This window comes from Oreochromis niloticus, linkage group LG6 (assembly GCF_001858045.2).
Source record: "Oreochromis niloticus isolate F11D_XX linkage group LG6, O_niloticus_UMD_NMBU, whole genome shotgun sequence".
Classification (NCBI taxonomy): Eukaryota; Metazoa; Chordata; class Actinopteri; order Cichliformes; family Cichlidae; genus Oreochromis; species Oreochromis niloticus.
The window spans coordinates 28708980-28726173 of record NC_031971.2 but is presented as its reverse complement, the minus strand read 5'-3'; the positions used below and the strand labels follow the sequence as shown (position 1 = coordinate 28726173).

The window sequence follows — 17194 nt, the reverse complement described above, 5'->3', positions numbered from 1 at the left end:
CACTCATTGAAACAGACCAGGTGCAAGGCAGCCCAGGTGGAGAAATTTTGCTTTTACACTTTGCAACTCATTTTATTTCTCTGTTTGATAAGAAAAGCATTCAGTCAGATTGTTATTTGTGGTGAATGAAATAAAGTTACAGTTTCAAGCACTGTTAAGCACCACATCTGAAATTCAAGCACTTTTCAAACCTTGAAAAGACAGTATTAAAATTCAAGCATTTTCACGGATTTCAAGCACCCGTACAAACCCTGTATATAATCTGCGTCCTTTTTATGTTTAAATAAATATACTGATTTTGTTTCACTTTCATTACAGAAGGACAGAAAGAACAGAAACAATGAACATGAAATGTTTTTTTCTTTTAAGACGATTTTAGGAATTGGGTTACATATTGTTCAGTATTTAATGTGTTACAACTTAACAATGTTAAGAGTTACAGTGAACAAGTTGGTTAAAGTTTAACTCATCGGATTGTTTTATTTCACTGAATGCACTTTACACGCCTTTTAATCCGATGTGAGAGGGATCCGGGCTTGCTTGATGCAGAAATCGCCCAACTGTTAAACTCAGACGCTGAAGAAGAATAATTTGATGGATTTGTGGATGTTGAATGTACTGAAAAAGTAAGTGTATTGTTCAGTATTTAATGTGTTACAGCTTAACAGTGTTAAGAGTTACAGTGAATAAGTTGTTTAAGTTTAACTCATCAGATTGTTTTATTTAGCTGAATGCACTTTACACGCCTTTTAATCCGATGTGAGAGGGATCCGGGCATGCTTGATGCAGAAATCGTCCAGCTGTTAAAATCAGACACTGAAGATGAATAATTTGATGGATTTGTGGAAGTTGAATGTACTGTTCAGTATTTAATGTGTTACAACTTAACATGTTGAGAGTTATTGTGAATGAGTTTAATAAAGTTCGATTTATCTGACTGTTTTGTTTGGCTTAATGCACCCTATAATCCAGTGAGCCTTGTATGAAAACAGAGCAGGTCATTGAGAGTGTGTTTTCAGATTTAAGCCCTATTGGAGTGTCCCCAAGGGAGACACCCTCTACGTAATTACACGAGCCAAGGTGTGAAAACGGGTGTGGGTCACAAACAACCAAGGTTTCGGGTGAACCCATTGTGAAACCTATTGATTTACTGAGGTCAAATGGCCCAGGATGTGAGCGGATGTTAAGGCATCTCAGAAGGGATCTCAAAACTGCATTATAGATAGCAGACAGTTGGTGTCGTAAAGACAGCCAGGAAATATGGGCGAAGAACTTTTCGAATAGGAATCTCACTGAACCTGAAAAGAAAGTGCTAGCCAAAGGACTCCATTTTGCCATTTTTCCTCAACAGTTGTTCATAGTGGATCTCATCACAGCCACAGAAACCGCCATAAGGATTAGACTAGGTGTTTTGAGATGCACACGTGCTTTGGCTCTCACATAACATATTACTCTGCAAGGGCTGTCAGCTGATCACCATCTGGTGGTGAGTTGGTTCAGATGGCAGGGAAGGATGCTGGACAGACCTGGCACACGTAAACATATAGTGAGGGTGCAGTGGAAATGCCTAGCAGAGGCCCTCATCCACAAGATCTTCAACTCCCCCCTCGAGCAGAGCTTCTACAGCATTCCGAATGAGACTGGGGACATTGAGTCAGGATGGACTGTGTTCAGTACCTCCACTGCTAAGGCTACTGCACTGAGCTGTGGCTGCAAGGTGGTTAGTGCCTGTCACACATCACATCTTCTGTAAAGGAAGCAGAGTCTGGGGAAGAGGGAGATGACTTATGCATCACTGGAGGTCAGGTCACTGAGGCAGTTAAACAATTCCTCGGTGGCACGGCCCCTGGGGTGGATGAGGTTCGCTCTGAGTTCCTCAAGGCTCTGGATGTTGTAGGTTTGTCTTGATTGGCACACCTCTACAATGTCAGGTGGCAGTACTTCAGGACTGGCAGACTGGAGTGGTGGCTTCCAACTTTAATAAGGCGAACCATAAGGTGTGTTCCAACTATAAGGAGATCACACTTCTCAGCCTCCTCGGCAAAGTCTATGTCAGGGTGCTGGAAAGGTGAGTCTCAGTACATTAGATCCCACTGACATCTGATATGTTTTCAAAATGTTCATTTAATTTTTTGACCCAATCTCAAAACAATACAACTAAAAGCTGCCTGCATTTTTTTAGTTCTTAAACACAAAACTGCAGGCAGGAAAGCATTCAAACTAACAAGCAGGAACTGGAGACGATCACAGAAAAGGGTTAGCAGAGATTTCCAAGAAAAAGAAAAAGTGGTATGAACATCACCAAATGTTGATGTCCATGGGTTAATGTAAAAATCTTTGTAAAAGCCCACTGAGCGCGATTGATTGTTTGATTTAAAAGGCACCGTGGTTGTGTGCAGAAACAAAACTACAAGAAACATGCATGTCAAACTGAGAAATGTTACTCTACAAGTGGTCACTATCATATCATTGTTCTTTTGCCATTTTCTGTTGATAGCATTCTTTGAGTGTTAGCATCTATTGTCAGAGCAAAGAAGTAAAAGCAAAAGCAAAAATATGTCAGTGCACTACTGTCAGTATAAACATAGGTTATCAAGATTCAAGATATTCAAGACAAAATATGACTTTGCTCAATGCTGTGAGGCTGTGATTACAAAGTGTGGATAAAATTACTATTGAAAGCTTGTCAAAGGTGCAATTGTAACAGGTCAAATAATCTTGTTTGCACTGTTAATATCAAGAGCAGGGCAAAATAATCAACAGAGGGGAAGCTCATGAATGGCCTTGTTTGTGGCAAGCAAGCCTTTTGTTAATATTTAAACTAGTGAGACTGTGAAAGCTTCCATCGTGTCAACTATTGTGACACACCCATTTGAAGTGTTGATAAATGTATTTGTCTTGAAAGTAGACAGTGGTATTACTATGTGTTTGTGTGGGGCAGGAGCCGTGTGGTCATTAGCAAGAAATCTCTGCACGATGTAGCTCACTGTCTTTTAGCATTTGGGAAGTATTTTATGTCTCTTTGTCTTTCTGTTTTTTCCCCTCTGCTTAAGAACCTATTATACCTCTATTCATAACAGGTTTTCACTCTCACACAGTATTCTTTGTTTTGTTTTGGGGTTTTTCCATTAGGTTTTATGGTCCAAAGTAAAGAACATGTTGTCTAAAACTTGCACTTAAAGTTAACATTTTACACATTCTACTGCTAGTTTGTGGTTTAATACAACCCGAGAAAGTTAACAGTAAGTGTAAAGAAACTGTTAGGACTAAATCCAGGTATGTTAACTTAAACTAAGTTAATTTAAAATCATCTCTAGCTAACAAAAACATAAAAATGAACTTACCCATGGGGGGGGGAATTGCCCCCCAAAAAAGGAAGAAAGAAAAGCAAAGCAAATCCTAAAACCATGTGTTTGTCTCCCTTCAAAGAAGAACATAATTCTAGTTCTAACAGGAACAGCGGACATCACCAAATGCTGATGTCGATGTAAAAATCATTGTAAAAACGCACTGAATGAAAGCTGATGTAAAATCATAGCTAAAAGGCTGCACTTAAGTGCTAATTGTTTGGTTTAAAAGCCACTGTGGCAGTGTGCAGAAATATGACTACAACAAACATGCCTGTCCAGCTGATAAATGTTACTCTGTAAATTGTCCCAATTATTCACACATTGCTCTTTTTGAGATTTTCTGTTGATAAAGTTGTAAAGCATTCTTTGAGTGTTAGGCCCTTCGGTCAGACCAGAGAAGTAAAAACAGGTCAGCCAGTACACTAGACTGTTGCAAATAAAGAGAGATTATCTTGGCTATCTCGTTTGAGTTTGTACTCAATGATTCAGACACAGTTAATACATGAAACAAAGATTCAAGACAAAATATGACATTGTGCAACAATGTGAGGCTGAGATTGCACAGTGCAGATACAATTCTTTCCGGAAACCTGTCTGATGGGTTCTTGTGCAATTATTTGTAAATGACTAAAAGTTGAGTTCCCAAGTACATCAGATTACAGTTTTTTACTGTGAATTTTGTCATAGTTTCATTGTACATGTACAATGACAATAAAGGGCTATTATATTCTATTCTATTCTGTATCTGATCAACACAAAGCTTAGACTTCATTACCATCACAAAACAGCCGCACCATCACAGATATAGCTGCACCAAAAAGAAAAACAGTGAAAGTACACACATCAGGGACAAGAGGAGAAAAAAAGAACTCTACTCGAACTGAGCTCCTAACTGGGAAACCAGCTTGAGGACAGTAAAAAAAACACCTCAGCACAAAAAAAGCACATGAATATTCACATTTACACCATGTAAAGCACATGACATGCATCGGAGGCATTTGGGGTGGGTGAGGGTGGGTGAGTGCGCATCTGTTTCAGTGTACATGCATTTGTATATGTGTTCTGTGTTCAGCATGAGAGAGTGTCCTTTCACCCAGTTAAGCAAAAGTTAACAGTACCCATCCTACCCTGGAAGGATTTTTTTTTTAGTGATAGATGACAGCGGAGTATAATTAAAACAAAATGCAAAGGTCAGTTTCATATTCTGTGTGTCACAGACTTCTACACCCACAGTAAGTGGGTGGGGCTGTGGAATAAAGCTTCATAGTAATAGTCTTTACTCTCCCCACTGTCTGTGTTCAGAAATGAGAGTTACAGTGAACCAGATTGAAATTCCAAGTATTATTTCTAATGTTTTTATTTTATTCATATAAAAGCTGCTAAAGGACAAAGAAATGCAGTATGTGTACTTTTACGCAAAACTGAATAAAGCAAAAGGACCTACTTCTGCAGGAGCGTATTCACATGCTTGTTGTTGTCATATTTATTTGGATAAATTTATTTACTATGATTAAAGGCACAGCTTTCTTCTTAGCACAGCAGGCAGCTGCTTTGCTGCTTTGTCACCTGCAGGTGAGAGGCCTCATCAATGACCATGATGTGTTATTTTATTATGTCAAATAATCTTATTTGCCCTCTTATTATCAAATATTAACATTCACGTCCTTTTGTTAGCCAGCACTCATAGGTCCTCGGCTAGAAGCATTATAAAATTTCCAACATAAATAAATAAAGAAGTGACAGAAGTGGATAATCACAAACTTTTGAGCATTACCGTTTCTGTTTAACCTACTTTACACTTTTAATCAAGACTACATTCAACTCCATACTCAAACAACTTATACGCTGGAATATTCCTTTAACTGAAATTAGTATTCATAGATTCATGGGATTCTTAGATTACTTGGGCCTGTCTCAATATGCATACTTGTGCGTACTTGCTTTCTCGTGTACTCGTGATACGTCATCAGTCGGAGACCAAGTACTGTTCCAATTCAAAGTACGCATCAAGCCGAGAACGCGAAAAAGTCCAGGATGTGTTCTTGCTCCGCCTGTTTTATCGAGCATGCATCGGTGGTGACTTGTGTGGACTTGATACAGCTAAATATCCCAGAATGCATTTTGTCCAAAACTCAAACGCGGCAATGGCGGACTCCCGGCACATTGTTTTCAACCCCCCCGCGGTCTTTTCACTACTCAGACCCCAAACCCCAGCAGCTGTCTATTATATTGAGTGTCCACTGAAATAAAAATAAAAGCGTTCTAACATCTCACCTGCTTGTTTTTATTAAGGCATACATGTACACTATTTTTATTAATAGAGATTTCGCTACTGAGGTTAAACATGATATATAAGTCACTTAGATCACGTCTAAATGTTAATGTTTGGTTTATTTCAGTGTTTTATTTGTTCCTGAGTAAATCGGTTTGGCTGTGATTAAAGTTAAGCTTCATAACATATTACTCACAGTTAAATTAAGAGGGGACGGCAGTAAAAACTCTGGACCTGTGACATCATCAAGTACGCTGGTGTTCCAATTGTACAAATGGCGAGTCCGTGTTCGCGTTCTCGGCAAGTCCGGTCTCGCCGAGAACGCGAGTACGTACTCGCATACTTAGAATTGAGAAAGGGCCCTTATCTAGGTTTTAGATAAGTGACAGATTAGCAACCAGTACAATATGTGTCATTTTGTTACACATTTACTCACACCCTTGATGTCACACTAAGATGCACAGATGATAAAACAAAACCAGTTTGTGTGTGTGTTCTTTGGAATTCATCAGCTTAAGGGAAGCATGAATATAAGAGGAATGATTGAGAACACACACACACACTGTGCACACTCAGATACAGCCTAGAGTTGACACAGAAAACACGCATCTGTCTTGACTATAATCTACTTGAGTAAACAAAGTCTCACACTGAAGAAGTGCTAAAGACTGAATCCGACAAAACTACCTAAGAACGACCTAAGAACGGTTCACACAGGTAAGATGGACAGTGAAACCTTTCTATAGTGTATCATAGAATTATTTTGTTGGCATGTTAAACACATGTTGTACCATCTGTTTTTTTTCCTAGTATCCCATTCATTTTTTTTCTATATTATTTTCAATGTTAAGGAATGGAAGTAAATTACCAATGCATTTCTGTCAACCCTTAAATTTTACATCTAAGTAAAATATGAGGTCCAGTGTAAAATTTATCATATGATGTAGTGCTGATGTTAATAGCATTAATCTGTTTAATAAAATATCAAACATGATTTATCTTATTTCCACTTACTTTTACTTCTCTTTCTTTCTCATGGGTGTAATAGTTGCACTCCTTTACATTAATTGCAAAGGCAGTCTCTGTGCTTGATCATATTCTTTTTGTCCCAAAAAGTTGATTCTGTTCAAATTGTCATGCCCATTGATGAGAATGGTCATGACAATTGGCATATTAATGATCAAGGAACTGACCTCTTAGCCCATTGTTCATTCAGTGGTGCTAGTTTCAGTCATTGTGCAATGTGCTGTTTATAAGGTTGGGGAAACCTGCAGTCAGCTGAAACTGAAGAAGTCACTTGGATGAGTGACAAAACTTTTCTCCCACTGAAAACACTACATCCAGATGAACAGAAACAGCCTTTTGGGATTTACTTACCTGCATGATTGGGCATGCATCAAGACATATTGTTTTTGGTTTCTGGCAGAAAAAACTATGTTGCTAAAACCAACATAAAAACTAGTGTAAACATTCCCATCAGGATTTCTTTTTCTTTCAGCATTACCATCCTGCCCTCCTGCTCAACTATGACTACCAGGCAGTCAGGCATGCTTCTGGTGGTGCTGGTCCTCTCCCTCCCAGGTCTGATTCATAGCTTTAAACCACTCTTCAACTCAAATTCTTTCACCCACCGTGAAATCACACGAACAGCAGTCCTTCAAAAGACAGCAGAGGTCTGCCGAGATATCGCTGCTTCTAAAGGACTGGACTTCAATCTGATTGTGAGTTAGACTTACAAATAAACACAGCAAGAACAGTGATACATCTGTGCTTTGCGCATCGGCGTAACTTTGTGCTGAACATTGGGGGATTCAAGATCTCTGTCTAAATAAATAAATAAATCTGGGTAAATTCCCAGATGAATAAACATGAAACTATTTTGCTGGTAATACCTGAAATGAGTAAAGAAAATCAACAGCCTATTTATGCAAGAGAATTCATAATTTTATTGGGGGGGTTATATTGGTTGGGTCTGATTACTGGGGGGGTCATAACCCCCCTAACCCCCCTGGAAATTACGCCCCTGGCTTTGCGTATTGTTTAACACTAACTAAAGAATATACATTATTCACATTCTAGTGTTGTAGAATGGAGAAACACATCAGTCAGACGCAACATGAATTACACTTTTCTCCGTACAGTTCAGTGTTGTGCTATAAAACCTCATGTCCTACTATTCATGTTGGTGTCACTTTGATACATCCATCTGCATACATAATAAGGAAGATTCTGTTGGATTGTGCTCAAGCAAGCCCAGTCAACAGACGCCACACTGCTGCCAGTGGCCTCTGACCCAAATTAGTGGTGTCACGAGTGGGACCTGCACTTTATTACTACTATTACGCACAAACTACTTTGCTGGTCATAATTGCTGATGATGAGATAAGACTACTCTTACCTTTAGTGCAATAGTTAGTACAAATTTTGGTTAACATGAGAGCAACATATTTAAGGAGTTGTAATATACAAATTTATTGTCTCCAGATTGATAACAACTTGTCAGCTGGCAAGGTACAAAGGGCCTGTTCGTCTATGGACACCTTCACATCTTTCGTTTCCACCATCAAGTTTGAAACTGCCATTGCTTCTATGTACCTCAGCAATGCAGCGGTGGACGCGATTTTTCTGCTGAGTGCAGCGCGCCATTTTGACGATGAGACCTTCCAGGGAGGACGGGATATCATCACTGAAGGTACCTCAAAGCTTGTCAATAATACTTTAATAATGAAAATAATAATGTTATACTATGTATAACTCATGTGAATACAGATCTATAGAATTCAACAGCCTAATAAAGAAAAGTGTTTAGAATTAGGGTTTGGTAAATAACAGAAAAAACAAAAACAGAAATCTAGAAAGAATTTTTGTAACATTTCTCATTAATTTCAACAAGGTTTGTAGCAATTCCCACAAAAGTCTTACATACTTGAAAATTCTATATCTAGGGAAGGAAAGTGATGTTACAGATTACTTCAGCACTCAACAAACAAGACTTGTTTGTCAGTTGGAACTGCCAAGTTCAAACAGAAATCTTGCAGAATAACAGCTTCAACATTCACACACACACTGTAACACTCTCCTTTGAATGGATAAAGACTGGTGATGTAATGTTGTAGTTCAGGTTTTGCAGTGCAGGCTACACTATTGCAGCTTGTATCTAATCTGTTGTATTTTAATAATAAGGTGCATCTGTGGTGAAGGCCCATGCTAAGATAGAAAACTATTTCAGAGGGAGGTTGACTCTAGGGCAAATCTGTCACACTCTACAGGTACTGATACTTGATTTACTAGTAATTTGTTAAGAATGCTAGATGACAGCATTGTGTAATTAAAACAAAATGCAAAAGTGATATTCTAAATTTGTTTCATTTTCTGTATATCAAGGACTTCTACAGCCACAGTAACTGGGTGGAGCTGGGAAATAAAGCTCCATACAGTGCTCTGATCAGACCTGACCAACCTCTTAAGAATCTGGCAGGTAGGCGCCCTCCTGAAAGATGAAAATTCCAGCTTAAATATGATCTAGATTAAATTTGTAATAGTATTTGTAAAGTTTATTTTCAAAATATAAATCAATATTTTTTTCTTTGTTATTTGATATTTCTGCAGGACAAAATACTCCAACATGCAGAAGTTGCGTAGGAGAGAACTGTACTAACAACATTCTACCTGATGCGCTGACTTCAGGCTACTTTAGCATCATCTCCTCATCAAAACCCACAGGTAACTTGGAGAAATCATCTCTTTTGATGTGTTATGATAAAGTCTTTGTATGTTTTCAATATCTCTTGATAACATGATAAAATGTTATCCATGTTCAAAGGTAAATGCAGTCATGGTGGATTCTTTGACCGTACAAGCAGGAGGGATCCAGTGGGGGGCATCAATAAGGATACAATTGATTCCAGTCATGGCTTCCGTCACAATGAAGCAGCTAATCTGGCTATTCGTGCCACTATGGAGCTTCTGGAGGATGTCAGATTAGCTGCTGGAGACACAAACTTCATGAGGTAAAGCTAGCTCTCAAGTGTCACACAAGAGGAAATAATAAATAATAATAAATAATGATAATCATTTTTAGATTAGATTCGGGGGGGGGAAACAATATTTTTAGTTTGTCTGAGGTATTTCTGTGCATGCTTTTCTGCATCTCAAATACAGATGTTGTAGACTGCCACCGTTTCTGTCCACTTTCTAGTGGCCTTTTTCTTAGCTTCAATCTTAGCTGACAGAGGAGTGTCAGACGCTGTGGTCTTGTGTTGCTGTAGACAGCCTACTTCAAGGTTTGAGGTGTTGTGCATTCAAAGATGGTCTTCTACATAATGAGTGTTTATTTCCTTCTTATTTGCCTAAAGCCTCTGGTCTCTTGTAACCTCTGACATCAACAAGACATTTTTACCCAGAGAACTGCAGCTCACTGGATATTACCATCTCCGTAAACACTGGAGATGGTTATGTGGCAAAATCAAAGTCGATCAGCAGTTTTCTGATGCACTCAGACCAACTTGTCTGGCATCAACAACCAAGCCACGTTCTAACTCACTTAAATCACCTTCCTCTCCTTTTCTGATGCTTGGTTAAAACTTAAGATCATCTTGGACATGTCTACATGCCTAAATACATGGGGTTCATGCAATGTGACCTGATAGTTAGATAGTTGTTTTAACAAGAAGTTAAACAGGTGTTCCTAATAAGTGTATTTTTTCCTGCCAATTAATTAAGCATCAAGGAAACCATAGTTTCAAATAAATCAGATTAATAATGTGAAAATATGTAATTTGTTTTTTTTTTCTCATGTTTGTTTCTACAGACTGATGGGCCTCTCCCAGTCTCCTGTGTTGTGTTTTGTCATAGACACAACAGGAAGTATGAGTGATGACATTGATGAAGCAAAGAGGGTTTCTTTTGAGATCATTGACAGAAAAAGGGGAACAGGACAGGAACCCTCTGGTTATATATTGGTACCTTTCAATGACCCAGGTAGATCATTTACAGGCTGAATTTGTGCTTTATTGCATAGAAAAGATGTTGTTTGAAAATAATCTTGTATAATAATTATCACATTATTATAGACTTAAATTGGGAGTTAATTTTCTTTGTTTTTTAGTCTTCCATATGAATGAGAATATAATAGCAGTTGTGTTTGTAGCAAATCTTTAACAGAGCAAATGCATCACTTTGAACATTTTTTTAATGTTATGTATTCTATGTGCAGATTATGGACCGATAGTTATGACATCTAATGCAGACGTCTTCAAAGGACAGATGAACAGTTTGACTGCGGCAGGAGGAGGAGATATCCCAGAAATGGCCTTGTCTGGACTGCAGGTGACAACACAATGGACTGTTTTCTACTTTAGACAAAAATAAAAATAAATCTCATATTCGATTTGGGAGAAAAAAATGGTAAAGTATAGAGACAGTATTATCAAAATTACCTTTTATTATTAAACACGTGTTGTTGAGGTGGCCAGAAATGCTACTTTTCCCTCAGACTGTATTATTGATACAGTCTGATTATTTTTATTATTAATTATTAATTATTGATACTTTGTCCTGTCTTTCATACATATAATACTGAAGCTTGCACTGACGGCAGCTCCACCCTTCTCTGAGATTTTTCTCTTCACTGATGCTCCAGCTAAAGACGCCTACCTGAAAAACACCATTATTGCTCTTATAGAGAGCACCAAATCTGAGGTAAGAGTTAACTTTACTCTTAAAAATGTCATAAATTTTGGCATGTAACATCTGATAATTTGTATAACATTTGTCTTGAAATGAAGAACATTATCTGAAGTTCAGAGGGACCAAACTATTTATAAATGACTATGTGCCCCACACGCCTGTATGTGTGTTTTTTTTCTGTGCTCCACCCTCCTTTCCTTTTCATGTTTTTCATTGTCTGTCAAGGCTGTCAGGCCTGAAAGCTGCTGCCTCTGGCCTGGCTCATTGATTATCATTCATCTTTCATCTTCATTATCAATAACTGTTTTCCATTCGCACTTAGGCTTGTGGTCTTTGATAGTCAATAGAACTTTTAAGATTTTTTTCCTCATGCTTGCAGGTTACTTTCATGCTCACAGGCAGTTCAGCAGGTCGACGGCGCCGCAGAGCCTCTCAGGGTGTGGCTCCACGTGTAATGAGTCGATCTGGTGCCCAGTTATACCAAGACCTAGCTGAAGCTTCTGGAGGTCAGGCCATTCAGGTCACCAAGTCAGAACTCTCTCTGGCTACCAGTGTTATAGTAGACTCATCAGCCAGCGCTGTGGTAAGACATCGATCACGAGAATCACATCTGACTGAAGATGACACGGTGTGAGTAAATGTGATGTGTTTCTCCTTCTTCTCTTAGGTGACAGTTTTTCAGGCATCAAGAAATCCTGGAAGGCCTGACAATTTTAATTTTACTGTTGATGGCTCATTACAGAACATAACAGCTTACATCACAGGAGACTCACCTCTCACCTTCAGCCTCACCAGCTCCACAGGTTTTGTCATCATAAATGTCTGTTTACTCTGTAGCAAATATGATAGAAATGTAAATTCATATATGCAAATTGAATGCATATAGTTTATATCATACTATTGAATATATGTAGTATAAATATACATATTATTTATTTATTTTTAATTTAATGAGAAGGTTCACGAAACATGTTTTCTGCCAATTATTTCATGGTTCAGGCTTTTAATTCTAAGGCTCTATTTGATGCATTTGTTTTATTAAACTTTTACTTCTTACACAGTCATGTTGAAAACGCCTTTATAACTGTTTGTCCCTCTCCTCCAGGTGTATCTCAGACTTCCAGTCATTCCAGTGGTCCTTTGGCATCTGTCACCACAGCAGGAAACTTGCGTCGTTTAAGCCTCAACACTGATAATGAAACGGGCCTATGGCAACTCAGTGTTAGCTCAAACAACCCCTACTTAGTTAAGGTTACAGGTCAGTATTATGAAAGCTGATTTTTAGGCTCTGAGTTACATGGAATGTTTTAGAAAATAATGTATTTACTAGGTCTGTTTCTACTATTGGACTTACATATTCCAGACCTTCTGATCTATTTTGTGTATCAGGTCAAAGTTCCGTGAACTTCATTTATAACCTTGTCGAAGAGCATGAGGGAGCCCATGGGGACTTTAGTGTAAAAGAAGGACGTCCTCTCTCAGGTCAGGCTACTTTTATGGTGACTGTTTGTTCATTTCTATAGTTGTAAAGTTCTGCTGTGGTAGACTACATTGTCCACAGAGTCATCTTTTAATCAACAGTCATTTGTCTTGAAAAGTTATTACTCTGTGTCCCAAAAGTTTATGCTACATCATGTTATAGTCAGTAAAGTTCAACCTTAACTATTCTGTCCTACAGCTTACCTTTTTTATTTGTGCAGGTTGTGTTTCGCTTTAAGGCCATGTAATATTGATACTCATTTAGTTACCTTTTTTTCTTCACCTCTCTTTTAGGTGGTAATGCCAGCATCTTGGTCACTGTGACAGGAAGTGAAACAGTAAAGGTCACTGAAGTCACACTTTTTGACAACTCAGGTCCAACAGAGGTCAAAGGATCATTGCAGGTGTGAGGCCATCTATCTGACAGATAAGGCTTAGTGAAAGTTGGGGTCATGCATTAATCCCAAGTGTCACCAGCAAATCTACAACACAATGACTGAAAAAGAAAAAACGATAGTGTTGCATTGGTCCAATAGAAATCACGAGCTGTGCATAAACCTCAGTGAACTGAAGAAGCATTTATTTAAAATTATAATATTACTACATAGTACAGAGATATTCTTGGCATTTCAGAGCTTAATTAACATTGTGTGAATTTATACAGCAGAAGTTTTAATTTTAATTAAATGAAGGCAGCTAATTTTGCCACACTATTTCATGGCAGCTAATTTTCAAACCTTAAATACATGAATGTCCTGCTGCAACATCCACAAATATTCCTAGCACCCGCCCTTCCCTGCAGTAAAGATGCTCTTTATTGTTTGGTTACTGTTAATGTGGTAACATTGTATGTTGCTGCTTTTTCTCTCATGCAGTCATTAGGAAGCAGCGATTTCCTGGTGACATTTAGTGGAATCCCAGCAGGTGAATTTGTGCTTATCCTGAAAGGAGAGGACAGCAGCTCCACTTCCAGGTCCACTTCAAGCAGCTTCCAGAGACAAGCATCCACACAGATCAAGACCTCCAGCATCTCTGTCACTGTGAGAACTGTTAATGTGTGCTTTCCGAAGAATCCTTAACCTCACCATAAGTAAACTGAAAGATTTTTTTTAAAGCTTTTTAATAGCCACATACTTAAATAAGTCTATAATCATAAACAGCAGACAGTCCTACTGTGCTTCTTTCAGTGTGAAGTCATGTTATTATGCATCAACATATTATTGTCTACAATATTTAAAAAGAAAAAAATCATTCCCCTGCTCCTCTCTCTCTCTCTCTCCCTTCTTGTCCAGGCCCAAGCCAATAATACCAACATCGAGCCGGGCACCACTATCTCCATCCCCTTCACAGTCGCTGCAACTACTGATGGAGTTATAACTGACTCTGCAACTGAGACATTTACAGTGCGAGTCAGCAATGACCGCAGTTATACTTCCACTTCACCCAGCAGTGTTACTACTGTAGCAGGCAGTGGAGGTCAAGCCAATGGCACCGTGACCCTAACAGCTCCATCCAGTGCTGCATCAGGAACAGACGTGACCCTCACTATTGAGGCAGAAAACGCCGCTGCCACCGACATCAACTATGTAGTTCTCAGGTTTTCTGTGACTGCTAAGGTAAGTGGCAATGGTTATAATATTTTTCAACATTATTCTTAATTCTGTAATAATTAATGGTCACGTACATAATGTATCAAAAAGAAATTTTTGTTATTTTTATTTCAAATTAAAGATCAAATTTTACACGCAATTCGTTTTGATATTGTTGTTTTGCAGTTACAGTAAGGCTTTATGTGTCATACTTCTCTTCTGTATTATTGATGTTAAATTGTTTGTCATGGGTTGTTAGACAAGGACACAAATGCAGACTCACCAGACTGGCTGAACAAACTAAAACACACCTTTATGTATAAAAAATACAGATGAGAAACACATCACAAAAATGACAAAGGGAGAACTGAGGATGTTAATGCACAAAGGATAATTAGGTGAATGTGGACCAGGCGGGTAAACAAACAAGTGCAAACAATCAAGGACGAGACAAAGATAAAGTAAAACTAAATGAAAAAGCCTACTAAAATAAGACAAGAATGTGAGAGCAATCAGCACAAAGACAGAAACTTAACAACAACTGACATCCAAAGATTTGATTATGTTCTTTTCTTTTTATCTTTAATAACTGCTACCACACATTCCCAACCTCTTCATCCTGTTAATTTCTCTGTCTCCAGGTGACAGATGTTAACCGTCCAGTTTGCCAGGTAGTCACCACATCAACCTGTGATTCCACTTCATTGCTTTGTGCTTCCTCCCAGTGGGAGTTCATCGCCAATTTCACTGATGGCATCAATGGAACTGGCATTGAGAGTGTAACCATTCGCCAAGGGAATGGTACTCTGAATATGAGCACAGTGGTTGAAGCAGGGGGTGAGAATATTACCCTGGTTACCTACACTGCCTCCTGCTGTTCACCGATTGTAGAGCTGACTGCTGTAGATAGTGTTGGAAATGTGGGGATATGTGTGGGACAGGCTAGAGTGCTTACCACACCTGCATCTGCAGTTCAAACAACATCCACTGGAGGGTACACTTTGAACATATCAACCATTCTTTGGCTTAATGTTGTGTTTTCAGTACTTTTGAAGTAAAAGAGAACAAATGCCAATTGCACTGAATTTGCGAATCTGTGACATATGAGTCAAGCCTAACCTTTACTGCTGAGCTGAGCTGGCTATGAAGCAAAACACTGATAAAAAGATATATATACTAAGACCTGTTATTATCCACACACATCTGCATTGACTTTGAGAAATCTTCTTTAAGACCTAAAGCTTTGGCACATATTTAGGAAAATTATTTTAAAAAATAATCATTTTTTACTTTACAATATTGTATTTTACAATACTTCATTAGGAATATAATGTCTGTAATTTTAAAAGAATGCAATGTTCCACACAAAATTACAATAATTTGCAGTTTTTATGTTGCAGTGTTGTGATTTATATGCAACAACCTTTCTCTTGCTGCCTAATTTCGCTGTGCAAGCAACTGTACAATGAGAATACAAGTTCTAAGTTCTACAAATAAACACTATCAATCAGGCATTTGGTATAACTTCTACATTCCATTCTTTTCCATGAAAATACATAAGAAATGACAATGAATAGCAAATGTAATGAATTCAATTCAGTTCAATTTTATTTATATAGCGCCAAATCACAACAACAGTCGCCTCAAGGCGCTTACCACACCTCTGCCGAGTTAGTAGTAATTGATAATGATTTAAATCCAAATAATGAATGTGTTCGCCAAATTTTGCCTTCATAAAAAAAAAAAAAAAAAAGGTTTTTGCAGTGATTACAGCCTGCCAAACCTTTTTAAGGTAATTTGATGAGATTTCACTCTATGCTTCCTGGAGCATCTCCCAGAAGCTGGATTGGCTTGATGAGTCTTTCCCCATACAATATGATCAAGCTGTTTCCAAAACAGCTCAACAGGCACAACTATAAAAGGAAAGAAAGAGGGCACAAATACAATATACACTCAGACACAGGCCTAGAGTTTCAACAGAAAACAAACATTTGTATACAATATCATCTACCTGAGAGTAAACCTCCAACAAGGTCAATACTGAAGAAGTGTTGACCATGAATTGCCACTGACCATGATAAATTATTTTAGTGGTTAAATAACCCTGCTCATCCTGTTAAAATCAAATATTATCACAGCAGCATAATCAGTTACAACAGAGGGGAAGCTCTCTGTGTACATGAATGAATACTCCTTTTGTGAGCTTGCAAGTCTTTTATTAATAAAAGTGTTCAATGTTTATTTAATGACTCTTATTGAAGTTTCTTTCAATAAAGGGGCATAGTTTTCAGAAAATGTTGGACTTTATGGATACTCGTTGTCATAACAGATGTAAATGTAAGTACATAAAGTTTTATTTTTTGATAAATGACAATCAACTAATAAACTACCATTTTGTTGTTACAAGGTTTTGTGGACTAAAGTAAAGAAAGTGTCAGCTAAAATTTGCACATAAGGTTATGGTTCTACACTGTTTTGCTCATCTAACAGTCTGAAAGAATGAATATTAACTATGAAGAAAGAAAATGTGATGACTTAAGACTATTTAATCAGTATTTTCTAATTATTTCAGGGTAAATCATCCATGAGCATAAACTAACAGTTAAAGATTAACAACAGTTCTCTTAAATCACATGACATTTCTCTCTATCTTCTCTGACTGCAACAAAAAAATAAGTTCCTGTGAGCATTTCAATTTTTCTTCTGCCAAGATCTAAATTGTAAGGTGAGTCTTTCAGTTAAGACACCATATTTTGTTTCAGTGGATTTCAGCTTTACCTTTTGATTATAATATGTAATAATAATAATAATAATAA

At 37.9% G+C, this 17194-nt stretch overlaps 1 protein-coding gene across 3 annotated transcripts; it reads left to right on the top strand.

Moving 5' to 3' along the window:
• Positions 1-491: 491 nt before the first annotated feature.
• LOC102079061 (von Willebrand factor A domain-containing protein 7) lies at positions 492-15899 on the top strand. 3 transcript variants are annotated; one of them, XM_019359710.2, is made up of 18 exons: positions 492-626; positions 7121-7343; positions 8107-8314; positions 8806-8891; positions 9007-9100; positions 9232-9345; positions 9446-9632; positions 10433-10602; positions 10838-10950; positions 11206-11322; positions 11690-11893; positions 11978-12113; positions 12416-12568; positions 12700-12792; positions 13084-13193; positions 13665-13829; positions 14082-14405; positions 15020-15899. In XM_019359710.2, exons 1-18 carry the CDS (start codon positions 595-597, stop codon positions 15434-15436), a joined length of 2946 nt encoding a protein of 981 aa, XP_019215255.1. In that variant the 5' UTR covers positions 492-594; the 3' UTR covers positions 15437-15899. The 3 variants fall into 3 exon arrangements, with proteins under 3 accessions (XP_019215255.1, XP_019215258.1, XP_019215256.1); XM_019359713.2 differs by having other exon boundaries at positions 493-626; positions 7121-7203; XM_019359711.2 differs by lacking the exon at positions 492-626 and adding an exon at positions 6122-6339.
• The last annotated feature ends 1295 nt before the right edge of the window (positions 15900-17194 follow it).